This window comes from Amblyomma mixtum, chromosome 9, assembly GCF_055824585.1.
Source record: "Amblyomma mixtum isolate Tamu chromosome 9, ASM5582458v1, whole genome shotgun sequence".
In the NCBI taxonomy this organism is placed as follows: domain Eukaryota; kingdom Metazoa; phylum Arthropoda; class Arachnida; order Ixodida; family Ixodidae; genus Amblyomma; species Amblyomma mixtum.
In genome coordinates this window covers 54763559-54791408 of record NC_143020.1, presented here as the reverse complement: position 1 = coordinate 54791408, position 27850 = coordinate 54763559, and the positions used below count along the sequence as shown (strand labels likewise).

At 44.4% G+C, this 27850-nt stretch overlaps 1 protein-coding gene across 1 annotated transcript in view; it reads left to right on the top strand.

The window, feature by feature from the left end:
- The first annotated feature begins 5243 nt into the window (after positions 1-5243).
- Positions 5244-27850, top strand: part of LOC149329083 (15-hydroxyprostaglandin dehydrogenase [NAD(+)]-like) — a 29895-nt gene continuing 7288 nt past the window's right edge. The window contains exons 1-3 of the mRNA XM_089560095.1: positions 5244-5584; positions 10925-11048; positions 26041-26147. Coding sequence (XP_089416221.1) covers positions 5489-5584; positions 10925-11048; positions 26041-26147 — 327 coding nt within the window. The 5' untranslated portion in view covers positions 5244-5488. The remainder of the gene's footprint in view (positions 5585-10924; positions 11049-26040; positions 26148-27850) is intronic.

Sequence of the window (27850 nt, the reverse complement as noted above, 5' to 3'; positions counted from 1 at the left end):
AAAATATTTTTTGGACGTCTCTACAACCTAGCGCATGCCATGACACGACAGCACATACTAGGGCACGGTGTCTGTGCCTGATCCGGTCGACATTCGCCTTTGCTGAAAGCTCGGGAATGGACACTCCTTGGCTTGACTTGACTTGATGTTGACGAGTGGACTTGACGTGATATAAAACGTAAGTAAGGGCGAACAGAAACCGCAATCATAGAGTAGTGCCGAAAGGTCAGAATGTGGCAGGCAGTCGACACTGTGCCCTATTCTCAGAGAGCCATTCTGGAAACTTTGTTCGGAAGAATACAGCATCAATCCCTTGTTAGCGATTTATTTTGAATGCTGCATCAAAGCCAGCCTGTCCTGAACGTTATCGTCTCTGGAAATTTCGGCGTTAAGGGATGATGCGAAGTAGAATAAAAAAAGGAGAGTACAAATGCGTTCCCTAAATGTTATCTGCATTGTATCTTCTCACCCCAAAATCAGTGGGAGAAAGAAGTTTCCTTCCATTTTAGAGATACGTAGGAAACGCGTTGTCTACTGATGGTTTGCAGCTCTGTCTTGTCCAGCGTCTGGCACGGTAACTCACGAACTAAGACTTTGCAGGCTCTCTCAGAGATGCATTTTTGCAAACAAGCTGGGATGAAATATAAAGCTTCTGCTCTTTCGTATCGTTAGCCCCTATGTACTATTTTGATTTGTGTGTCTCTTTGTACTTGGATGCATGGTGTTGTACGGTGGCGAAACCGGTTGAGAGATCAAAATCTTGGGCAGCGAAGACAGCCCCGTAGAAATGCGGACAACAGAGTCATAGGAAGTCCGTAGCATAAGTGCGAATGAATTTTCCAAGATATGACATGGGCATCCCAGGTGCTATTCATAGGTATCTTAATCCGTATAAATGTCCTCATAATCCCAGGCAGCGAATTCATTGCCTTTAGACACAGGCCATTACCGCAGCATAGATCGCGCACTTTGCGCCCGACTTCAAGTACGTAGACACGCCTGCCAAGTTCCCGCATGTCACACCACCTCTCTGGCACGGGCGCACTGGGTTCCTTGTGACCGGCAGAGGCTGCCAACGGATCGCGTCGCTGACATATCTGATCATCCCAGACGGGTCGCGTTGGTCAATAGCATCCGCTGTGGTGGTCAGGTGCCTCACTCCCCCTGCCCCTCACAGCCTCCCCCCCCCCTTCTACTTGCGCCATCACATCTTCGATATGGGTTCAAAATTCTACCTGATTAATGTTGCCGCTTACTTTCTGTGAAGCGACGAGATACATCTGAGGGAAAGTATCTTTTTTTCGAACTATAGGGCGAATGATTTATTGATTGATTGGTTGATTCATTGTACCTTTAGGGCCACAGGCATTACAGAGGGAAGAGGATTACACAGGATACAGCAAAACAATGAATGAAATACAATGAATGTTATTGGAACACAAATTCCACTTTCTCCCGAATACACAAAGTTAGCTAGTGCATCGCGAAAACGTAGATTATCTTCAATGAATGCAATATCGGGGGGAAGGAGGTTCCGCCTGACGGAAGACTGTGGTCCCCTGTTGCCAGCTTGAATTTGCCTTCAGTATTCATTCAGTTTATTGAAAGGTGCCTTTCATTAACCTGCGAATGACAGATACAATAATCCAATCCCAAAAATGCAAAGAGAAAAGCTGCGCATAATGCGTATTATTTATCGTCTCTTACTGATGTACCGAAAAGCGCTTGGCAGCTGAAACAAGAAAGTGTTTTCGAGGTAGATTAAAGCAGCTGGGCACAAAGAAGTGTCATCTCAGTGCGAATATGTTGGAGGAGCTCAATCTGACACGCGTCCAAAAATAAGGGCCAGAACGTGAGCCTTGGAGCTTCAAATTGGTGGCACAGCTCGACGCACGGGGGGTCCGCGTCAAGGTGTTGACACAGACTCAAACATGCCGTGACGTCTAGTTGGCAGCACTCGCTAAAGCTGTATGACGGGTCGCGAATGTGCTGATTTTTCGTGCCTATGTTTGCTTGTTTCTCATTAGTTCTGACAGCTGTCATAGGGTTATTGGAGGACAGCCTGGTAGTCAGGAACAACAAACAGGGGCGAAGGGTCAGAGAAAAGAAAAAGATTGCAATCATAAGCACGAACAGCAATATTTGTTTCGTGTCCGCGCCAACATCATCTGAGAATAAAAAGTTGGTTGGTTGGTTGGTTTATGGGGTTTAACGTCCCAAAGCGACTAAGGCTATGAGAGACGCCGTAGTGGAGGGCTCCGGAAATTTCGACCACCTGAGGTTCTTTAACGTGCACTGACATCGCAGTGCACGTTAAAGAACCCCAGGTGGTCGAAATTTCCGGAAATCACATCAAAATAAAAAGTGATGTGATGACGTTACCTTAGTAAGGCAAGCAATATTTAAATTATTGCAACATGAAGCGTGCCCTCCCAAAATTTTTTACACAGTTTATAGACTGTCTAAAAATTTTGGTAGGGGCAGGCTTCAAGTTGGAATAATTTAACTATTGCTTGCCTCTATAGAGTGTCTATAGACCTCTGTCTTTAAAGTCTCTGCCCATAGATTTTTTAAGAGACTCTCTACAGACCAATCATAGAGAACAGTCTATAGGCAACACAAATGCTATAGACAGTTTACAAACAATCTATAGATTTATGGCCATACACTTTTAGTAGACTTTTATCTGTAGACAAACTATAGGCTATGAATAGACAAAAAGAAATACGCATATGAAGGCAATAGGGTGTATCAGAAGTTTATAGACTGTTTATAGACCGTTTTTATAAGGGTGATCCCATCATCGCACTATCGCCTTGGAACACCTAGTTCCAATGCTAGATCCCCAGCTGAGCGAGTCGTGCCGGGTAGTTTTCGCCTTATCAGTTAGGACGAGAGACTTCTTCGATATCAGATCCCATCGATAGTGCCTATTACCTCTTATAGCTTACTTAGCCATGGATCAATGGCAGAGCTGCTAAACAAGATATGTCATCGTTCCATATTATGCATTTTATGTCAAGCTATTGTGGCCGCGTCGACGTCTGCAAACTTAAAATCAGTTCTACTTCTTCGTGATACATAACATCCAAAATGTGCGTGTCAATAAAAAATATAATCTCAACAAAGCATAACCATTCCTACTGCTATGAATGGAACTCTTAGATCGGCGGGCACAGAAAAAAAAATCGACCTGCCGCCATTATTTAAGGGAGACCAGGAAATACGTATGACATACGAGACAGGTTTGGCACGGATTTCACAAATCGGTTTTCAGCTTATCTATGCAATATTTTGCGTCTACTTGATCTGCGTTCCCATCAATGAAGAAAATGTACTTTCCAAGAAAGAGTAAAATACTCTGAGCAACGATATTTGCGACTACATTTCAAGCGTGAAATTTTTACACAGTTAAATGAACCTAAATACTCAATGTCACACCAACCAGTGAGAATATCAAAAAACGGTATTCGACGCTATTATACTCCTTGGCAGGTAAAAGAATTTACAATAAAAAGCAAGCGGGAAATAGCAAACCTGAACAAGATCGCAGGCTTCTTTTGGCCTTCGCTCCATTTGCCTCTATTAAGAGTGATAATTACCTCTCTCAAGGCTCCCCTCCCCCTCTCCCCGCCTAAGCCACATGACAGCAGCAACTTCTAACAGCAAGTGAAAACTGCGATTTTTAAGCAGTGCAGTTCGCCGTCCAATTATATCGCCAATGTCTTTCCCCGCAAAAGGCGACATATATGTCTAAGGAAAAGAAATGCTGATGTTTCTTTATTTTTCGTTTGAAGCACTTTGATATTAGGCTGACTTAGATATTAGAAAAGTATTGAACACGAGAAACACAGGCAACCCACGTACAGAAGCAATCTAAAGAGGAAGGGGATCTAAGAAAAAACGCGAACACGCAAACGTTTCTATACTTGATGAAATGTTAGCAAACAGTAAGGCCCCCTCCCCTCTTTTAATGTACATACTCCTAAAGGTCCCTTGTTCTTAAACTGCTTTCCTCAGAATGATTTACTCAGTTCAAGCACAGCTGTCTTTAATCCGCTTGGCTTTCTAATAGGCGGAGGCATCTGCTGGCATCATTTTGTATGCTTGTACATATTGAATAAAATACAAGGAATAAAGCAGTTCTGTAAATAATGAAGCGCACATATCCGTTTTAAAAACTCCTATTCTCGCTGAACAAAATTAAAATCCATACGCAGGGCTGGGAAGAAACGAAGCACAGTTATTCAGGTGGTTTAAGGCAGGACGTTTCATCCCGAAATCGGAATAGACTAGAGGAAAAAGTAAAGAATGAGCAAGTCTGTAGAGTAGAACAGATTGAAGACAAATAGAAGTCATGCCATTTTCTCTTCCCTGCCAGAAATGGTTAGGTCAGTATCCACAACCATTTCCAGTTCGCTATTCAACGGTGTTTTCTGGCTCAGAAGTTATCGCAATATTGGGCTTCATACTTTATTTATTAAACATCGCCGACGCTTTCATGAACAGGGTATCTTAAACGTAAGACACAGGAAGTACACCCTAACTGAGCACTTAGTGTGAAACGAGAAATACGAAGAAAAAATTACTAGAAAAGTGAAGAACATGCAAAGTAACTACGATAACAAGGTCACAATTGAAACAAAGTTTGAATCAAATCTGAAATCCCAAATATCGACCAAAATTCAAAGCAGGAGCAAGAACTCTTGGCGGCCCTAAAAATTCTGCCCTTTTTCCAACTGCCGAGGCTCAAGTACAGACACAGCATGGCGCCTCACTACTTTCGTCAGCGGTGGACCTCGGGAACGACCTCGATGCGGGATTCTCCCGCACAAGAGTCCCGTGGTGCTTTACACCGGCGCTAGTCCGCACCTCGTAGCCCCGCGCCACACCACCTTTTCCCCTCTGGCATTCTCCCCCCTTTCTCCGTTGTGTCTCCGGCCTCCAGATAAGATTAGACTCGTGCAGGCACACTAAAATACTCGGCCGCCCGCTGGTCGTGGCGGTGGGCCACAGGAAAGGCATCCCACAGAAGTGCAGCATCTCAGAAACGACACACGTCGTCTTGCGAGAGAGAGAGAGAAACAACTAGGAGGGGGAGAGCGATGGTCAGAGCCATCTTCATTCGGCGTGCAGTGTCCTCCTCCCTTGCCGAGGGGCAGAAGGGAGGAGAGGCGGGATGGATGGAGCGAAGTAAAAGAGAATAAAGATAAAAAAACAGCGAACGTACGGCTCCGCAGTCTGCGGGGACGCGGCATTAAGAAGACGGTATAGACTAAGCTGGGCGGCGGGGGCGAGCTTGAAATAACACCGACGTCGACGACGAGCCTGACTAGGTAGCCGTCTCTTTCCGGCGACTCCTTCTGCGTCGCAGAAGAGGACAGGACAGGCGGCGTCGGTGGTGGCTTTGGCCGGTGGACACCACTACCGTTGATTTTCGCGACAAGTCGCGGTGTTCTTGTTAGATAGAGAGTTTTAGCTACCCGCCATGAAGGACTTCAACGGCAAGGTGGCCCTCGTCACGGGAGGCGCCATGGGCCTTGGACGAGGGATCGCCGAAATGCTGCTCCAGAAGGGTTGCAAGGTGCGTGTCCAGCTGAATGCCGTCTCCTGTCCTCGACCCTCCCTGGATTAGTAGAACAGTGTCCCGCCCATTGTTTCGGTTTTGTTGTGTTGCTGAAGACCTCTGTGGTGATGTACGTGTACTTAGCTCAACAGCGGCCGTTCAGCACCGCCCGTTTGTCCCTGCAAAAGGCACAGTGCAAGATGAAAAAAGAAACCGAGACATACCGAGCATGAACTAAACAGCCTGAACCCACAGAAGCACGGCAACCCGCATACGATGTCCTACAATGCAATTAGGCGGTAGAAGGCTGTGGGTACCGACTTACAACCTACGTAGTGTATATAAGGCCAAGGCACACTCGCGTCCTGGTTGCGAAGCAACCTGTGGTATAATACTAATTAAACGGTGTTACAGCGGAGGCTTTAGAGGATATTACGTTCCGCTTCTCAAGTTCACGGCCGGACTTGTATGGAGACAAAAGCAAAAAGCCCCTGTGCCCTTAGGTTTCACTAACAAAGTTCACGTGGTAGAGATACTAAACAGGCTAGTTCAAGAAATATTATGTTCACACGAACTCCTTTCACTCAGACGCACACGGATACAAACCGGAACGAATGCAACCAGAGAGGCAAGGATAGTTTGCGTGAGAGCATAGTAATATCAAGCGCCAAAGCATAAGACAAGGATATTTAACTGCGGCTTGACTCGCAGCCTTGGTTCAGGTCTTAAGGCAAAAAAGTGTAATTTTTTAAAGGTTGTCATAGTAATCTTGACCAAGTTCATCATCATCCATATCATAGAGCATCTAATGTTGACTGGTGTTGTGCTGTATAGATTTTATTTCAGAGCAAAAGCCTCTCGCAGCAACTTTCGATGCTGCGAGACATGCGTTTTTTTCTGATAGTGTTTTAATAGGAAGCGACCTGGGAGGTTACCTGCAACGAATCAAAACTGAATTCTTGAGCAGCCAGAGCTGTTGAGAAATAAACGAGCACGGATGCTTGAGCACGTAACAAAACATTAAGCGTTTCTGCGTTGGTGTAGAGCCAATTTTTGCAACTGTCTTTGAGCTTGGCTCTTCACTAAAGCCGAGCTCTGCAGCCGGCATTGCTTAGGAACCATTAATATAACCAGGCGTGAATCATCCCTCGGGGCAACCCTGGATATACGCTTTCTCGTTTGCTCCAGGAGATAAATACTCATGCGGAGCAGGCAGGCGCAGAAAACATACGCACATATGCTTCAGAAACACCCGAAGAGCATAGCCCAGAAGATATTGTGAAAGCTAACCAGCGTGTCTAACGGCACATCACACCAGCCAAAACCACACTTGCCGCCTCCTGACCTTTTCTTGAGCCAGGGTGCGATGCTACAGAAATCTGACCTTGCAGTTTTACCCAGCCGTTATTCTTCCTCATCAACATCGTCATCAGTATCGTCAACCACCGGAAGGACCTAAGAGTCTCTCAATGATTAACGTCTAGCCCTATCCTGTGTCAGAATTCGCAATCAAATCTCTATCGCTTTTACTAAATTTACTCCCAAACCTGTGGCTATATTTCCTATCCCTAAGCCGGTTCTTTGCTTCTATTGACAGGCTAACGGTTTTCTTATCAGCATTAGCTCCTTCGGGGTTAATTTCCTTCTATTGATTACCGTGCGGATAGTACTTGCCAGAACTTTTGATTGCTGCTTTGTACGTCTTAAACATACGCTTATAATTTTTTTCCACAGCTTTCTGCGAAGTTGTTAGCCTACTCCTTAGCCACTCTTAATCTCCTGAAGCGACATGTGCAGTCGTATCTCCTTCTGCATTTTACGTAAGAGAGAAATTTGTCAGCCAAGAGCCTGGGTACTGCTGTCAACTTAGAAAACCAACCTTGCAGAGCGCTTTCAAATGTGGTTTTGATTTCTGAGCTTTGCTGATGCACGATTATTCGATTTGATTTCTTAGGCGTAAGAACGTAAATAGAATTTGCACTAAGGTGTGCAAATACTCGCAATAGTGCTTAAACGGGAGTCTTCCTTAGAAAATAACCGATTGTTGGGAGAGTTGGCGCATGATGCCAGGGAACGGCGGCATAACTACGACTTCCTTAGAAACCCTGTCTCGGAGAGAAACCCTGGCTCCTGAAAGAAACAATTTCATTAGTATGGTCATTATGAATACTTTTCTTAATGATCGCTCTGAGAGATTTCATTTTTGACATATCACCACTTCGCTTCAATCGAGAATGGACTTACATCAGTAGTGGATGGTGTTCTTTGGCAATTTTTCAGTGATGAAAAATGACTTTCTTGAAAAGTAGGTCGCGCTTAAACCTGTGGAAGAACCAGCAGGTCCTGTAGCGGTGAATGGCTTCAGAAAACAATTGGCCTTCAGTGGGTTAGTGTACGGACGACTCGGTGTATTACGCCCTTGGTATGTCGGAAAATCATCAGTTCAATCGCATTTTTGACCACAATGGTTGGCCTTCTAGTTTAAGACTTCGCTTGAGCGCTTGGGTGCTCCTTAGAGGCCCGATAGCTTGTAGGGAGCATCAAGATATTAAGTTTCAAAACCATTGTCCACTACCCGCAACTACAAGGACCGCGCCCCACCCAGCCATGACTCTTTTCGCCGCACTGAGTTCTCCTATCTTAATCGTTTCCGGCGTGGTCCGTCCTCGTGCTGTCGCCGTGAAAGATCGATGTGCCCCCATTGGCAGTGATGAAGTAGGCCTAGTTTCGAACGAGGAGCGCGTTAGCGAGTTGTTAGCGAGAACACAAAGGGCGCAGCGCGGGCATTCTTGTCTCTGTGATCTTAATTGTCTTTCTCTGCTCGCTCTCCCGTTGTTCCCCTCGTTAAGAGTGAAAGGAGCGCGCTTCGTTTGGTTCAGATCGACCGCAAGATTGAAAGCCTCTTGAGGACGCCTTCATGCGAGAGCTGCTTCGGTCAGTGTCATTAACAATGCACGAACAGAGAGAACACGGTGTGCAGGGTGTGAGGAATAAAGCGCGACAAGGAACCGCTCATGATGGGAAAAAGAAAAAAAAAAGGCAACGCAAAGTCCCGCACTGCCTTTGGTGAACCGCTAAGCATACCGCTGGAAGAACGACCGAGCTTGTTGCCTGGTTGCGTTGAAGGTCTAACGCAGCAGTCTTCGGGTCTCGGAGCTCGCGACAGAGAGTAGTTACTAGCATTTCAACATCAAGAGCTCGGAGCCGTCGATTAGAGCGAGACAACTAGACGGCATCGTCAGCAACTGTTTCATCTGCCGTGGGCTTTTAAAACAAAGGGGTGTCTATTTGAATTCGCTTAATTCAAAATTCTGGCTAATTAGAACTGATGCTTTGGTGCTATTAAAACTCACGCCTAATAAATAGGGGAGCCCGATTGGGTTCCTATTAATTTGAAGATTTCGAAGATAAGGCGAAGAAATTTTTGGTCCCGATCGTAGTTGAAACTACGGAGATTTGGCTGAGTTTTTACACTTGGTTCTTCCCATGAATGAATGCCTCTATATATTTGATCGTACAAACTGCTCGAAGGTTTTAAGCGTCCCATACTGAACTATTGCGTGCCTTACTCTCACTGAATAGAGTGAAATTTTCGAAATATATATTAGCTATAATTTTTCTGATGTGTGTCCTACGTATATTTTTAAGGATATCTGGCTTGCAGACATTTTGTAATCTCTTAATCTCTCATAGCTAGAACTATTCTTTGAGCTCATATGAAAATGCACTCAGACGAAGCCGTCGGAGTAACTGTGCTTCAACAACTCAACGTGCATACGCTTTGTTCTTAAACATTTAACTGGGAGCTGTACCCATCCCTCTAGGCTAAAATTTGTATGTGATAGTTTGTATTTCGTTTTTTTTTTTTAATCGGTGTTATGTCTTGTTATTTTAATTTTTTGGGCGTTGGTAACTTGTACTACCACAGGGAAGCTCACGTGACCTGCGAGGAGCAAACCGAATTGCATGCAAATGCCATGAACGCTTTTCTATACGCACACATGTCCAGGCAAATCTTGCTCACGTAAAATAAAAAAAAAACAGATATGGACCTAGCATCGTCATCTTGATGCGTCAACTAGCGAAGAAAGCTGAAAGCTGTTTTAGCGGTGATGTTAACTTGCCAACTGCAAACGGGTCTCAGCTGTAGACGCAGCATTGGCGAGGGCCAGTGATGGAGGCATTAGGTGTACTCGTTAACGTTGTATAATTGTTGCCGTGAACTTCCATATTATATTTTGCTTTATCTCCTGCATATTTCAGCGTGTCGCAGAGAAATAGGCGCAACTTGATACTTTTTCTACGCGCGCTGACTTCCATAGAATTCATCTTAGGTCTGGGTGGGCTGCCTCCTCTCACAGGAGCGGAGTGCTCGCCGCCCATAGATTTTAACTATGAGAATAGCATTGCATTAGAGCAAAGTTAAAGCACTCTGGGTTGGGGGTCCATCGAACTGCTGAAGACTGTGTTTTTACCGCATCCCTTATGTCTGCGCTGTTGGTACTGTCGAGGGCAAAAGTAGCAGTGCCAAGAGACGTTCGATATGATGGCATTGCTGCTGCCCTTTCTGGACTCCCTGCTACCAATATAGACGAAAACAGAGGCCTTTTTTTTTTTCTAGGACGCATGTCAGTTGGCTCATATCGATGAGCGGTACTCCTGTTTTAACAAAACATCGAAAGGAGTTGCGAGAGTGACGAGCCATGCAACAGAACTCGTTATGCACCACCTATGCATTAGGATGCGCAGCACGGGTCCAAAGTTCATAGCCAACAGGGTCCTCCTTGGAGCCTCTTATTGGGACATTTACCATGCCACCCAAGTTCGAAACCACTGAAGTGTGATGGCGCGCTCCATTTCCACCCCTAAGTGCCTTGGTAGCTTCCAAGGCGTCTTAAGTGAACGGTGCACTGCTTAAAAGCAGACCCTGTGGTCTGGGATATTTGTAAATGGCAGAAATTCGTGGTAATTAGAAAAATTCAACGTAATTGATAACTTAGAAACAAACCGCGGCAGTTGTGCTCCGACAAATGCTAAATTCAGCCCTGACATTCGCACATGGCTGTTTACAACACAAACGAAATGGATCTTAAACTTTTTTTTTCACATTAAACACAGCCATCAGTCGTGTAGGTGATTTCTCTAGCCTGAATCCTGATCACTGATGAAGCCCTAGTGACGGATTCGGTCTTTCTTTGAGTGAATCTTAGAAACAGTATGTTTTAAAAACCATCTTTGGCGAGTGTATGTTTTATTTTATCACTATGTTTCTCCCTCGCCAGACAGGATTCTGTCGAACCCTTGACTTATCAGTTGCATAGGTCGCACTCCCATTATTATAATTCGTTTTCTCCACAGGTGTCCATACTAGACATCGACGAAGCCGCAGGCAAGGAGACGACCGCCGACCTCGTCAAAAGGTTTCCGAACACGAACTGCACGTTCTACAAGTGCGATGTGAGCAACGGCACCCAACTGGAAGGTGAGTTAAGATGGGACAACTCGTTTGCAGAGATATTCGAAAAATTATGCATTGCTTAAGAGGTTCTAGGATAAACTTGTTCATTTAATTAGCCATTCCTTCTTTCTAATCAAAGCTAAGATTGTTGTACTTAAATTGCATATGAAGGCCTCAGGTACAGCCTTTGTCAAAAGTTTGGAATCCAGGGGGTTTGCTTCTGAGCCTCACTGTGTGGTTCGCGATGCATCTCCAGCGCTCCAAATTTTCTCCGGGTAAGAAGCTTTCTGGTTCTGCCTCCTTCAATGGGTAGGACTTCCAAGAACGCTTCAGGAGTCGCACTGCAAGGCTAAGAAGTAAACCCCCTGGGCTCTAAACTATTGACAAAGACTGTACATCAATTCTTTAGTTTTTGAGCGTAAAACGCCACTATGTAATTTCTTCACAATCGTGCACAATATTCTGTACAAAGAGCCACAATGGTGAAAAATTCTAGCGTTGAACTGCCAGAATTCCTCAAATGAACACCTCACAGATCGCGCAATGACTTCCTGTTTCGAAGCTTTACGTGACGCTCAAAATTCAGAAAAAAAAAGTGGCACTATTACTGGCGGCTAAATCTGCAACCATTCTTCCTGTTTTGTGAAATATCTCTGTCTTCCTTTGCTTGACGGGATACAGAACCACTCCGTTGGCTTCATTAAGAGCATTAAATTAATAAAAAACAAAGAAACCACTGCCAGAGGAAGTGTAAGTTTGCTTTGTATGCAAATGTGCACAAAACCCCGAAAGGGTTAACAGAGGGTATGTATGTATAGATGGCAAGGGAACTCGCCCTGTTCCTTGTTATCTGCTTCCGCGTTATCCTGTGCCACTGAGGCATTTATGCTGTTAGTACTCCAGCTATATCTGAACGATTGCAAGACCATGACGATGGAAAAGTTGTCTATATTCCTTCCTTTCCTTCATGGATACCGTTCGGACAAACACTATGTCCGCAAAAAGCGCGGTTTGTAAGTTGGCTTAGCTGCACTAGTTCGTGCCTACGCATCACTCCTTAATCTCCCATTGCTTTCAGCAAAGGTGCCCGATAATCATTAAATGTAATAACGAAAAAGATATTGAATAATCAGAGGACACCAAACATTTCCACATCTTTTAACTTCAGTTTTATTGTTTTCTGTCTTGTCTTGCTTGAGAGGAACAAGGTCAGGCGTTGGTACGAGGAGTCGCACACACGTCTAAGACGTCATGAAAGCTGAAGCTCGTTCAGGACTGAACGACAAACGTTGCGGGAAATAGGGCAAGGGTAATTGAGACACTGTGTGTCATTGTCGTGTATGCATTGTCTCTATCCTATTGTGCATACCCATGTTTCTTCACATCATATATGGTCGCTTCCTCGCCGACCTCTCACGAAGGTGATTCCGCGAAACAATGAGCCTCGATTGTCTCTTCGGTTCCGCTGGTACTAATGTTTCTCCTACATGTCCTTACTTTGACTCCTGTTTTACTTTCTCTTTTATATCGCGCAGTTACAAGTTAAAGACGCAGAACCAAATTCATTTGCCTTTATTATCTGCCAGGACACGAGCAGCTGCTGTATTTCTACTAGCGAAATTCACAGACACAACCACACTGCGTAATCAGATGCTTAGCGGGGCACGATTTTAGTCCAGGGGCAGTCGTACCTTCAGTCCGTTGACAGAAAGACATCCTGGTACGAACCCACTTAACGCTACCAGACAAATTGTGTCGCGTAGCCTGTGTCGAGTTAAATGGAAATCTGCAGGGCAGAAGCCAAATGGGAATGTATAAGCAAACGGCTGCAGGATTGATCTGACGTGCCCAACCCTTTCTTGACGAGTCACCAAACGGCCTTACCAGAGGTAGTAAACAGCAAGGCGACGGCTCTTGAAGAAACACGAATAACAGCGAAGCTACACAGGTATGACAAAACGCGAGGAGAGGGGACCCAGGCGGCCACCACGCAATACATATTCAGGAGCAGCGGCTTTGCAACGACTCCTGACTTGTTGAGGCAGAAGTGGACCAACTCGAGGCCTCACGCAAACGCGTCCGGCGGTCAATCCCTAAGTGCCGGCGAAATTGCTCGCTCGGCGTGCAGACCAACTCTTTGCAAGTCGCCGGTGCGCTCGGATCAGGTTGACTGAGTGCCACTAGGATTAGCGAACCGTGAAATGCATTGAGCAACAGCAGAATGCCTAGAGAGGCTAAGCATAAAAAGAAGAGAGCAGGGGACGAAAGTGGGGGGGGGGGGGGGCGTAAGTGTCCAGAGCATTGAAATGGAACGCTCAAGGAAGACGGGCAGGGCAGGCAGAGTCGGCTTAACTAAGTTCCGTGCGTGCCACGAGCTGAAATGCACGCTTGTGCCGCTCGCGATATAGAAGCCGGTCTCCGGTCGCTAAAGCGACCGCTCCTAAGCTGGCTCCGGCGAAGGAGGGGACGGTTCATGACGTCAGGCCGCGAACTCGCTGGGGCCACGCGCGTCTGGCATGGAGCCACGTAGGTATGTATATACACATGCGCGGCTTCCTTGGCTTTCTAGCGGCGACGGCGCGCTCTCCGAGAGCCGGGCGCACGCCAGCGAACAAACAATAAGGTAAGCGAGGGAGCAAACCCGGTCGCTCCCCGTTAATCGTCCGACGGCGGGGGCTGTGATGGACGCGTTTCTAACGTGGAACGCTGTTCCGTTTTTGTCTTTTTTTTTAGTCGGAGATGGCGGTCGGGAGAGGGCGGTGAATGGAAGGCGAGGTTGCTTGGCGGGGCGCTTTGTCGGTTCCCAGGATGAAACAACGGACTCGGCGGAAGTGTGTAGCGCGCTGGAGTGGCTCCTACTGTGCCGCCGCCACCGATGCCGCTGGGACCTTGTAGTACGGAATGAGAGATGCGGCACACTTTCAGCCAGCGTCTCTCCTATTTTGCTTGTGGATAACTTTCCGGTTGATCGTCTATGGTCAGGGAAGTACGAGACGCACGGATTAATGCAATTTTCTTGGTTGAAATGGTATCTAAGCTGCAGGAAGTAGCGAAACAAATAAACTCCTGCCCTCTTCAGACACCCCGCCTACGAGCGTTGGCGTCTAGCCTAGTGAAAATATACTGGGCCGATGAAACGGAGGATCTCTTGTCACTACGCAGAAATGAGAGCAGGACTGATTTGGAAACATCTTCCTTAAGATGCGATATTCAAGAATTATCGCAAAAGAAAAAAATGCTTGTGGAAGATGCGCAGCAGGGGTGTAACGAAAAACACTAAGTGATGCCGGACTTTGAACTGAAGATACCACAGGTAAACGCACAAAAAAAGCCGGGGGGGAGGGGGGGAGGGAGGGGTGGACTTCGTCAAGATGCGTTCATGCCGCTTGTACCCGTCACCCGCGTTCTGTACAAAGACGAAATGTTTCTTTCACTGATTGCTAATGGGAAAGTACAGCCGGAAGGAGCAGCCGACTGTGCTTACCGCGCATGCGCATTTAGCATCGATTCTCGCATGCTTTCCGCGGCAGCACTTTCGCGATTCGCGGCGGCCACGCGTTGCCATGTTCCCTCTAAGTATGACGGAAACTGTACAAAGCGAAGATTTAAGTCACCAAATTAAGACTAGTATACAGAAAATCTAATGAAGGAAAGGCCCAGAAGTGTTAAAAGCAACAATTTCAGGTACTACAAATACGAGGGATGACACTATAAGACATGAAGGAGCGTTGATATCGATCAAGGGCATACGACGGAAAGAGGAAGGTGCGCCTAAGAATTGAAAACATTCTTCATAAAGTTAACTAGGTATAAGCCTATAATTGACAGGTTACAGGATAATAGGGAGAAGCTGATAACATCAAGACCCTTAAATGTGGGTGGCATCAAGCTAGGATTCCTAAAAGGTTGAAAATGCTAACAACAACAGTATAGCGCATACGATGAAGTAAACGGGCCTCTGAAGACCAAGGCAAAACCAATCAAAACCAAAGAGAAATTACACCGCTTTATCCCAGAGCGAAAAACAGGGTGCGCGTACGCATCCACTTTTGACCTTCGACACCTTGGTGCCTGCCACAGTTGTCCGTGCCAGATTATTGTAATATTTTTTTTAGAACTGCTGTGGTTTGGGACATCGTTAATCTTTATCTTTCACTGCACCAATTTCAACAGTGAAGACCCAAGCTCTTGAAAAACGGTCCTGTTTTTATTTTCCTGAGTCTACACTTGCCTTTTGCTAATAAATCGGCTACTTCGTCCGATGTATACATTTTCATACGATAGAGCGATAAAATAGACCTCGCCTTCCGAGTAAATCACAAAGGTACCATTATGCTGCGCGGTCGAATGTTGATTTTTTCTTCTTGTCGTTAACAATTCTGGAAAGTCTAGACAAGTGATGGCCGGCCGAAAAAAACGTTAGAGATCACTCCGGCGACCCGCATGCGAAAGCATTGACACCTCCTCGGCACTCGTCGCATCTCTTTGCCTGTCTTTACCATTTTCTTTCTGTTTACTGATTTAACTAATGAATTAGCGTAATTATCTTATGCTTTACTTTAATTAAGATCAATTTATTTACTCTGATTATACCTTCTTTTATCTCAATCAACTGTTTTGGATTTTCAAACTTGGCGCCGTCGCTGCTTTCGCGTCCAATTACTACATCCTCGTGCATCCTAATCAACCATCCAATGGTTTCTGCTGATAATTAATTCACTAATTAGTCTATGTTGATGAAACATTTTGCTCGATTAGTTATCACTCACCAAATACATTTCAATTCATTTCAAACTTTATTTTCACTCCTTTTCCTTTATTTCCACTATTTTTCCGTCCGCGGCTGTTTCCCGTCCACTCACTGTATCGATGCCCGCGGTATTTCGGTAGTCTTTCGACGTTTTTGGCTCTAATTAATGAACTAATTATACCCTTGACAATCATGCTTCATCCTCACACCATCCTCTATCGATCGCAACCACTCGTTTGATGCTATCTCTTCTAAGAACGACACAACTACTGTGGACACGTGTTGGTGATACGACCCCGCCGACTATAGCCTAGAAATGCTTTCGCATTAATAATCCCTTCTATTAATGCTGCTAACTAGCACGGCTCCTTCATAGCCTTTGAGTTGCTTCGATACGATAAAATTAACAATTTACTATTATTAGCGCTTTCATTTTTTTATACTAAGGGAAGCTTTGTGCTTGTAAGGAGCAACGACCACTTTGTCGTTTCGCTTGTTTCAACTGATTTCGCATAATTGCGTATGCTAGGCGATGACAGCCGACGTGAAACCATTTCCTAGTGTGATGCAACTATTGCGTCATGCGTTTCTTAATTTTGATAGAGGGTAGTGAAAAACGAGAAGTCATCAGGTTCACCATGTCGCAGGCAGACCAAACGCGGCGTCAGGCCAACAGGTGTTTCACGCCGACCGGCATCGCCTTGCAGGCGCAACTACGCGCAAGGAACTTAAACTTTGGGCGCAAATATCTCGGTATGCACACGAGCTTGAAGAAATCTACCAAATGAAATTGTGTAGAAACTACCTCCTCCAAGTTTCCAATATAAACATGCACGATTACTCCACTCTTGCAAAAGTTTATTACCGATCTTAGTTAATTATGTGCTGGACATGGACACTTATCATTTCACTTTGTGCCGCCTGGCTTCACAACAATTTAGCATAGATTATCTTAACGTACCTCGCTGTACCTAATTTTAAGAAACATCTATAGCCTAATTCTGATCACCCAATATAATGTTATACAATAATAGAAACGTGGGCTATCCAAGAATCACCCATAAAAGAACGGAAGAATAAGAAGAAGAAGTAAGAGAAAGACGAAGTGCTAAGAAGACATGTGGAGAAGAAGAAGAAGTAAGAGAAATAACTTCTTCTTCTTTTTGTATGGTGAAGAAGAAGAAGAAGAAGAACTGAAGCCTCCACGATGATGAGAATGAATGAATGTACGAGCAGGCCGTCCGACACACTCTCTAGAAAAGAATACGTCTCTCTGGTACTAAAATAAAATCATGACTGCGTGCTACAACCTATCACCATTTCCTTTTAAAGCCTATCCCGTCTGAATAATAAATCAGCTGAAAGTTTAGCGCTCATTCTGTTCGTCGTCTCTCTGTCCCTGTCCCAAGTCGTGTCTTCAAATTCAGCGCCACCCATTGCAAAAAAAAAAAATATGCTAAGCTTACTATCCCCAGTAGTGAGTTTATTGCTTCCAGGCTTATTCCTGACGAATAAGCCTTTCTAACGGACGCAAAACACATAAAAACTCCAGAAATCTGGACAAAGCACTTCTAGTTTGCGCGGATGCCACTGCATCCTGCATGGCGCTAATAGTGAACATCCCATTGATTTTCTAAGCAGTCAGAATTAGTCCCTGCGCGTGCAGGAAGCAAGCGAAAAGTCAACGCACAGACCGTAGGGAGAGTTGGCCATCAGTGAGATCTTCTTTGAGCAACATCTCACCTTAATATTTCATTTCTTGTGAGTTGCAAATCAAAATATTTCCATTTAGCTAAGCAGTGCTATTCACTGGCGACTGACAGGTGGCGGCAGTTAGTGATGTCCAGAAAATCTGGGCCCGAAAAGCCTTGGAAACACTTGTGTTCTCCCATTTTATTGAAGATTTCTTTTTTATTCCCAATAGAAGCAAGACTTTTCTTGAATTATAATGGATTGGAATCCACGAAGTCGATGATATGAAACGCACGCCGTGATTACCTCGTGAACTTAATGGATGTGTCTCAGATATCCGCTACATGAAAAACAACAGGACTCACATCCTCGCATTCAATTCGGAAAAAGGACCGGAAGCCGACCGATTTCCTCTCTCTATCGAAAGTCTTCGTTTCCAGTCAAACCAACTTCTTTATGGCTTGAACGTGGGAATCTATTGATACAGGGCGGCTACAATTTGTACTCCCTCCTGGACTTTGTTCTGGTTCGCTGGCCCGATTACTACGCAAAGAACCTGCCGGGCATGTCGGGTTAGCAGGACAATGTACTGGGCGGCGTCCCAAAGCAAGTCAAATCACGAAAGCGGGGATGCGGGGGAATCGCTGAGAACTCGCACGGTGGGCCCGCGTCTCAACAATGAGCGGCAAGCAGAGTCCCCGCGGCGCCCACTGCGTCCGTAAGATGAGGCGCGGAAACGTGCGGCGCATAAACCGAGCGCCGGAATTCTACGTCCACCACAATGCATGATAGGGTCGAGCTCTAGATTGCCAAGTGGATCGTGGCACAGCTGGCTTCCGTGTGTTGCTTAATTGCTAGTGGAGGACGTTTCTCACTGACTAGTAAAATGTAGAGCGCCGAGGAGCTGTGTGAAAGTGCAGATCCCACCGACTGACACGCAATGGCATTTAATGACTACTGTCTCTGACAAGAATGCGAAGCGGACAATAAATTGAAGAACATGGAGGTGTACTAAACGACTGCTTGTCTTTTAAGTTCAGTGTTGTGGTAACCCTCGTTAATCGTTGGGTTTGATTTGCGTGTATGAAATTATATGAATGTGGTGTCCGCGCAGTCTAAAAATTTTACGGAAATCCGTAAGCTCTTCAGAACATGTTTTCCGCGAGGATTCCATATCGTTTCTTCGTGGTTTCTACAAGATTTCCATATATTTTGCATCAAGTTTTACTAAGGCGGCATGCTTTTTCACTTCTGTGCATGGGGTTTCTGTATAGACCCGTTACACTTCGTTCGGTTCATGCGGTTTTCACATGAGCAACACGAAAGAAATAAAAGCAACTTTTTAGTAAGTATTTAGTGTTAAGAGCACAGCCAGGAGGCGCTATATGTGTTCGTTTCTCTCATCACAGTGGAAATGCTGTGATGTATCGTCAAACCGTGAGAAAACTGAACATCGAATCCAACTCGCACGTTGAAATCAAACTGTCTATTTGCGTCTGCCACGCTGTCAAGGTAGAGGAGAAAAAAAGGAGGAAACAGAGCTACTATTGATAGCTTCGCTCGAGCGCAGCGCTCACTTCTCGGGAATTGCAAAAAGTGGGCTGTTTTACCGAAGATGCTCGCACGTACGTTAACATAAGGCCGTGACAATAAGCTGGGCTCTTGGTATTACAATAATGAGTAGTACAATTACTAACTGGAACTAAACAGCGCGAAAACACGGTACTACAGAAAGGAAGAGCACAGACACAGTGCTGACTTACAACTGGGTGTATTTCGTGCGAGAAAGCATTAAATCCACAAAGCAAGCACAAGAAAAAGAAACACAACACACTACTGAAATAATTTGCTAGTATCTAAGAAAGCTGCTTCTTTCATTTATAAGTGAATAGACGGTTCCCTCAAGCATCGATCTCTTGTGCGTTGTTGTTTAGTAGCGTGTTGTGTTTTTTCTTGTGCATGCTTTCTGTATTTAATGCGTTCTCGCACAAAATACACCCAGTTGTAAGTCAGCGCTGTGTCTGTGGTCTTCCTTTCTGTAGTCCCTTGCTTTCGCGCCTTTTCGTTCCAGTATCACGAGCCAACTAGCCCAATAATCGTCCCTTTTGCAGTTCATTACTAACGCCAAGGATCGATGACTAAGAAACAAGAACGACTGTGGAAGCGATTCCCTGACCAGTTTCACTAAGAGGATGGCTTCGAGTGTCGAGCAAAGCCAGCAGCACTAACACATCCGAGTGAGTCTGTAGGTCTCCAAAACGACTACCGCCCACGGTGTACTTGGCTGCAGATTGCAAGTTATGCGGCTGAGCAGCAGTCTTACAGGTAGCATGCATAGTCACGTTGTCAGATAGTCAAATTAATTGAGAACTGTAAGAAGCATTAGTGACTAAATCTGGAACAAAGTTTAAGGTGAACACTCTGTCGTTATTTCTTTCTTGGAACGAAGTGGAAATTTCGCGGCGGATTGTTCTTTTCTCCATTCATTTTAGACGCAGTTTTTTTTAATTTTATTCCGTTAGTGTTTGGTCCTGAGCCTCGTTCTCTTAAGCATGCGTGTTTTGGTGACAGTAAAACAAATGATGCCTGCCTGTATATTGGTTGACCCGTAGTCTATGTACCTTTTAGCTCGTAATTATGACTCGCAGTTCACACCACGGGAAAAAAGTATGCGCAGCATGCATTACACATTGCTCACTACAATAACTACGCTTCCGTTTTTTGAGGTTTAAGGTCCCAAAGCGACTCAGGTTATTGGGACGCTCTGGTGGAGGGCTTCGGATAATTTAGACCACCTGGGGCTCTTTAACGTGCGCTGGCATCCACAGTATACGGCTCTCTAGCATTTCGCCTCCATCGAAATGGGACCGCCGCGGCTGGAATCGAACCCGCGTCTTTCGGGCCAGTGCCAGTAGCAAGTCATATTAACTATTCGTAATTAAGTATAGATTAATGAGGTATTATTTCAGTATTAATGATCCGGTCCATGTAGTGGGCTCTTTTGCAAGTACAAGTTTGCATTCCCTGACCGTGGTGGGATTACTGGCCATTTGACTCGACGTGTCAAATGTGCATTTTCTTGATGTAACGAATTTCCACGTACAACATCTTTTCCTGTAACAGTCATCCAGAAGAGTTCGCAGTTGGGTATGTGAGGAGTGCTACGGAATGCCTCAGGATAGATATCGATTACGTGAACTTTCCTTGCCAAAACAATTGCCTCAATTATTGAAGCACAAATGACCAGCAAGCGCAGCATGCCTACCTTGAAATAAATATAGGTTTACTTGCAAAGAAAAGCGGTCAAGACTGACAAGAACAACACAATACACAGGAGCGTCGTCCATGCCACCTCTGAACCACTATAGGTTTCTTTAATGAAATTTCAAAGTTATAAATTTCCAACCTTCCTTAAGGTGTGAACGAACTTTTAAAATACAATATGCATTATAAAATTCAATTTTTCAAATTTTGTTTCATCAAAAGTCTGATTCATTCCTGATAGAGCGGCAGCAAAAATTATGTTTCTAATTAACGTTAAAAAGATGGAAACAGAATTGTAACCTGCTACGCATCTCGCGAAACCCAAATAGTTTTGCAGTAAAAAAAGTAATTTTCATTATTATTTGCTTTTTTTTCTTTTTCGTTCTTCAGTTTAGATTTATAATTGTTTCTTACCACTTATGTTTGTTTCGGTCCGCATTTGTGTTCGGTTACAGAAAGCAAACAAAAACAACGCAAGACGTTTGGAACACATTATATGGTTATGGCAGGATTCGAGCACTGAAGTTTCGTCTGTAGTTTCGACACTGCTAACCGTAGTACGATAGATGTTTTAAAGCAGATCAAACTTGGCCCACATATACAGAAAGCTTGGCTGACAGGCGACCAGCAGCCTATCTGGAAGTCTTCCTTGCGATCTACTGTTGCAGCAAAAACACAAGAAAAAAAAACTCAAAGGGGGAGATAAGCTATACACATGGTGCCGTTTAACCTTCCAGGACATTGGTTTATGGCACGTGTAGTTATTTCTATTCTTACTTTTCGTTTTTCTCGAAACTCATTTTTTGCCATTCCTGTCTACTGAGCAATCATAACTTTATCCCTTTAGTTTTTTTAACTTTATGCAGTTAATATTTGTATATCTATCTCTAGAATGTATCACCGCTGGTAATATCGTGCAATTTGTTTCCTTAGTTCCCTATTTTTTTCCTCAACGATGCATATGCGAAAACCATAGCTTTTGGTAATTCCACTAAACACAATGACAATTGATGGTATAAAAATTTGTTTCATTCCATAGCTGCCATACATAAGCGAGTAAAATAAACGCAGTTTACTTGCGCGAAACTAAATTAAAGTTGTGAATGCCAAGTACGGATGGCTATATAGAAAATTCCTTTAAAAATAAAATCAAATCTAGGAGTTTTAACATTTTGTTAAGGATAAAAGACGCATATGTTAATAAAGATAACTAATTTTTAGTTTTTCTCAATTCAAATTTTGTTCTCAGCAATGGCCTCATACCGTAATCTTGCATTCAAATAGAATCGCAGCACGAGAGTTTTTCGGCGCTTTGCAGCAGTCGAAATGATTGCGGAAAGATCGCCCACCCACACGAGGCCTTGAGCCGTGGACCGATAATGCGTTTTGCATAGGTTTCTAGAAACTTAGGACATGTCCGCGAAGACGCAGAACAAGTCCGTTTTGTAACGGTGACCTGAAAGCGGCGAACAACCTAGAATTCCGGTACATGCCCCATACAGGAGTTTCTATGGTAACTTAAAAATTATCTATAATTCCTTTATACCTGCCTGTATGCCAGCAACCTTAACGCGGGACGGAGCAGCCGAACAAGAGAATATCGGCTGAGGCGGAGACAGCTGACGTATCTAGAGTATACTCTCCTCTATTTTTCGCGCAAGCCCCTACAACGGCGGTGACTTGGCCATTACCTACCTAACTTAGATATAAAACCACGGGCGCCTAGTTCGCACATCATTCTTTAGCATCATCGTCGCCGCCACATAAGGTTTTCGCTTACAGCGTTACCGTTCTCTACATCAAAAAGTGCTTTCCTGTGCACATTGTTGCGCGCGGAGAGATTAAAACACGCGTGCTCTAAATCTATGCACATTACATTATCACCTCTGCTTCGTTACGTATTCCTCCTCAGCTTCCTCCATTAAGAGCGGCACAAATATGCATGAGTTAAGCGATGACAGTTTGCAAGGCTCCCGTCGCTTCCTCTACGGCGTGCTTCCGGTCCACCGCGCTACTTTGCGGCGGAAGCACAACTCGGCGTCGCCATAACGCTGTTCTTTACAAACAGGTCAAAGTCGTTATTGGGGACAGTTGACGCTGTTCACAGTAAAAGCCTCCTGGGCAAAACGATAAAAGGACGCCGAGATATCCCAACGCCGAAGCTCATGTCAGCTGCTGCAGCTACCCGTCGCCGGTGCCATCTCTAACGAGTCTGAGCGACGCCGCTTTATGTCCGACGGCTTAGCGTCGAATGTGCCGGCCGCATCACCTTTCGTACCTTTTTGTTTTTTTCGTGTCCGCGGCACGGGGTGTCCTGGCTTACTTCTCTTGCTACAAACCGGCAGTAGAAGCGTCCCTCTGGCTGATTTCGAGGTCACGGATTAGGTTCTCGCTCCAGTTTCGGCTTGTTCGCGAACTTAAAGAAAAAAATAGGCCCCTACTGACCACCTCGATGCGCCCTTACTTCTACTCCGTCTCACTTGTTGCTTGCCGTAGAGTGCGTGAGAACAGCTTTGTAGAAGCCATCGCCTAACGCCAGCCGCTTCAACTGCACTACTAACAAGTAGCCAGACCGATTACATTTTGAAGGATGATATAGGAAGTTGTTGTTTGCCCCCTTGCGTCCCTGTCGTTTTCAGCCGTAAACTATGGCGGACTCTGGCGCCTATCTCAGAGATGTGAGCTCTTTTCTTTGTTCATACGCGGAGAAATCACGCAGATCTGGTCTCTGCCAACGCTTCCGGCCGCTCAACGTACGCTACATGTCGAGGAAACGTCCAGCGAAAAGTTATATAGCTAACGGGAAACTGAACCGGCTGGCCGCTCTGATCAGCTGGATGAAATCAAAAGGCAAGAACATAGAGGGTGGGAACTCCCTACGATCGCGTGGAGTACATAAAGGTATATTTGCAAGTAGTTCGAACCACAGCCTGCGTATTGTTGATATATGAGAAAAAGAAAACTACGATAACTGGGGTAATGTAACATGGCCGCGCACTCCACGCTCTATAGCCAAGATTACGCTTCATTTCTATTGTGCATTGTACGCGTCGAATGCATCGACTACTGAAGCTCTGGGTGTATCGCCGGAACAAATACTGGCAAGAGTAAAAGCGTCGTTCTGCAAGGAGAAACAATCCGATACATCGAAGATCACCTGCTTCTCTCTCAAACTAGAACGCAGTTTCCTTTCTGTACAGCATCTTCGTGTCGTCTATTGCGTAAATTTTGAGTTTTACGCATTCTTTGTTTTCGACAAGTTTCTTCAGTGACCTTATCACAGCCATAGCGATTGTAAAAACTCAAATACGTTTGATTTCTTCACAATGCACTCATAAATGAAATATCTTTTTTTTTGTTGTAAGAATTTTAAACATAAAACCTGAAAATGTAATCCGCGTCATCACTGAATAGGTACCGTTTCGGCTGTGCTTATGCTAATCGAAAAAGAAAGCGCACTTTTCAGACTAATAATTTGAAATGCGAAGAAGATTTTGAAATTATTTCCAAGGAGACCAACTTTTCAATCTTGAAAAGTTGGTCTCCTTGAATGACGTGGTTCTCCAGGTTTGGTGGCCTTGTATTTGAAGCAAAGACAGTTATAATTGTCTTATATACCTGCTATTCTAATAACACAGTCACTTAAATCTGGAAGTTTTAGCGCATTCTTCCTATCTTAATAATTTTGTATAGACATTTATATCTCATGTTTCGTGCCTCAATATTTCATCCATGTTGCCCTATTTGCATCTGGAGCGACACCTGTCTTTTGTTGCATATCTTGATATAATACTATTAGTGTGGTTGTTGCTATCTAGGAATTTCGCGCTGTGCTTACATTACATCATAGCAGACTCTTGCGCCCCGTCAAACTACCATAGGAGGCTCTTTGTCCTGATAGGCATATTCGCTTGAAACTAGATAAAGCAAAATGAATTCATTGTAATTTGATACGGCTCTTATCTGTCGCGAGGTCACCATCGACTGTCTGCTCAGTCATTAGGTATGTCTGTTATTCGCAATGCATAAAGATGACTTTAAGTAATGACCTTTGGCTGCCGATCACAAAGTGTGCGCGAGTTTGAACTGGCCTCACCATTTTTCATTTCGATCAAAGAGAAATGCGAAAACGCTCGCGTATGAGGCCCACAAGAATCTGGGAGATCTTTAGGTACATCCAATGGGGGACCATCGTATTATGAGTTAGCACCATTCTCAAAACTAGGTGCTTGCATGCTTCTAAACTGAGTTCTGCTCGCGTCTATGTAGCAAGAGAGCTTCTCAAATGCTGTAAAACCTGTGTCTCACTAAGTTATCAGTTGGCATTAATCAGCAATATAGATATAGTAGTAGAAGAGCATTTCTATTCCAAAGTCAGTAAAATTATATGTATTCAGGTAGAGTTCTATCTCTTCCTAACCGTCCTTAATCTTGTCGTTGAATCACAGCAGAATTTTGTGAGGATTACTTTGAGGAAAGCATAGTAGTAGTAGTAAAAGACTTTTATTTGACCATAATTTATAGGCCGAGCATGTCGACCACCTGGGCGACCAGAAGCCGCTGTTCTTCTTACCCTTCAGCGCCAAGCCAGTCGAGCCAGGTGGTGATGGATAGAGAAGGTGGGGGTAAGGAACCCGACTGCTGAGCAGCCGGGCAATAGAAGAGGCAATGGGCCAGGTCCGCATAGATACAGGGGCAGTTGGGACAGGAAGGGTCCGATCGATAGCGATAGAGGAAGAGGCGGGACGGTGTGATAACTGCATTCATCTGAATGTGCCGAAGAATGCGAGACTCCGGCACCGTGAGTGATGGATGAGGGGGAGGGTAAAGGCCTTTGTCCAGGCGGAGCTCAAGGTAGACCTCTTTTATGGTGCGGCGATTTTCTCTCCATTATGCGTAAATGCCTTCCATGTGAGCTTCTTCCAGTCTCCTTTAGTGTATTTGAGCGAGTGGTGAAAGTATTAGTGGCGTTAAACTTCCTGTGATAACGTTCTTCCCTTAACGGGACCAATATTGCAGGCTGGTGTAGTCAGTGAAATGGATTGATCTGCTTAATACTTCATCCACTGCCATGCTTCAATAGCAGCGGGCACTGTACGTGACACAAGTACGAGGTAAAAAACAAAGACAATCCTCATTTAAAGGAGGTCATAAAGGATAAGTTTAGATTTTTCACTGTGTCAGACAGCTATAGTTGAATAATTTCTCTTTAGGTTTAGCTAATGTGTAGCTGCAGTCTTTAACTTGTAGGTTCAAATATATTTCTAGGGACCTGACGTATCTTTGAACTTTCTGTTGACTTTTTTGCAGATGGCTTCAAGAAAACCAAAAACCATTTTGGTTGCATCGACATCGTCATAAACAACGCTGGCATTGCTGGGGAGGAAAACTGGCGAAAACTTTTTGCCACAAACCTGGTGAGTTCACGTATGACAACAAAATTTATTTTGTGGCATGCACATTAGAAATAGACTTCCTACAAAAGCGTATATGCGCACAAAGTTTTTAGAAAATTTTGTTAAGCGCAATAACAACAAATCTTCTGTGCGAAGCACCCGAAGAAGACGGTGCAAGGAATGGTCGACAGTTCTCTTCTTCTCACCAAGCTGTCATCCCTCAAATCAACTCACTGCATTAAGTTACTCGTCGCGTTGAAAGAAAATTAAATGTTGCTGTGTGTATTTAGGTTTTTATTTTTTAGTACTATTTCACCATCCTTTTATTTTGACCAATCACCAATACCAACCAAAAGAAAGCCACATTACTTCTTAAGGAAATAACAAGAGCACAAGCGCTAAGCACATTAGCACGGTTTTCTTTCGATGCGCTGGCGAATAGCTGCGCTGACGAGCTTAACTCACTGACCTATTTGTTGTTACTCGGCGCTGTGTGTTTCGGCTGACCGCTTGCTTTTCACATACAGGGTGTTTCACCTAAGACTTCACTCTATTTTGAAAAATAGGTCTTTCAAGTTAGCAGAATACTTTTTTTGGCATAGCATTGTCAGCGGTGGAGTACATCAGAATAGAGCTAAGACGGGCTAACTAGCAGGCTGGCTAACAAATACTGAACAGTTAACATTTAAGTATTAATGTTACGCTTCTCAATTAGCAAAAGGTGTGTAGCCCACTGCAATTAACATTCATGCCAGTTTCCAGAATTTCGAAAACGTGATTACCCTCGGCGCTATGGCCCAACAAATTTTGGCTATTTCGATTATAGTTACGTGTTCTGGAGAGGTTGTTTTGCCAGCAAGCTTCTCGAAAGCGCATGGATTTTGGCGCGATGTAGCCAGAATTTGTTGGACACAGCACCGAGGATACCAGCGTTTTCGAAATGATAAAAGCTGATATAGATATTACTTTCTGGGTTGGTACATATAGTTAACATGTTAACTATTCAAAATTAGTTAGCCAGCCTGCTAGTTAGCTTTCTTAGCGTATTCTGATGTATTACACCGCCGAAAATGCTATGCCAAAAAAGGGCTCTTTAAAAAAATCGTGTTAAAAAATAAAAAGATAAAAATTTATTTTCCATTTATATCCAGCGTTACTAAAGAGCTAGAATGCAGAAAAATCCTCATTGACTTTGCGATGGCTAATTTTATATCTGACTGGTTCAGTTCAGCCTAATAAGGTTTTAATTTCTCAGGTTCCCTGTAGATTGTAACTTAGATCTTTTGCTCCTGCTTTGATTCCTGTAAGGAAAAGTTTTTGAGGTGTTTTGCAACAATTCTTTACTTTTACATTGGCACCAAAAGCCAACCTCTTTTTCGCTCCTTCGTCTAAGTTTGGTACATTTATGATGCAGCTCGTATGCTCAATATGTACTCAGAGGTAGATAAGTGAGGAAGCTGTTCAGGACGGTCTTTGTCAATGAGAGGACATTTAAGTGGCGACAGCTTAGAATCAGTACAAACTGTGGTAATAAATATCTAATGCGAAAGTAAACAAAAGGCATTTACATTATATATCATGCAGGTTCATATTTAACACATCGGGCCTGCGCGTGTGATATTAAGATATGGAACAGTGTGAAACTGCTGTAAAGTTCGGTGGTTTTCGCAAAATAGAACGCGCTAGGAAAAATTCAGCTGGTCAGTAGCCAGGAAGCATTGCAG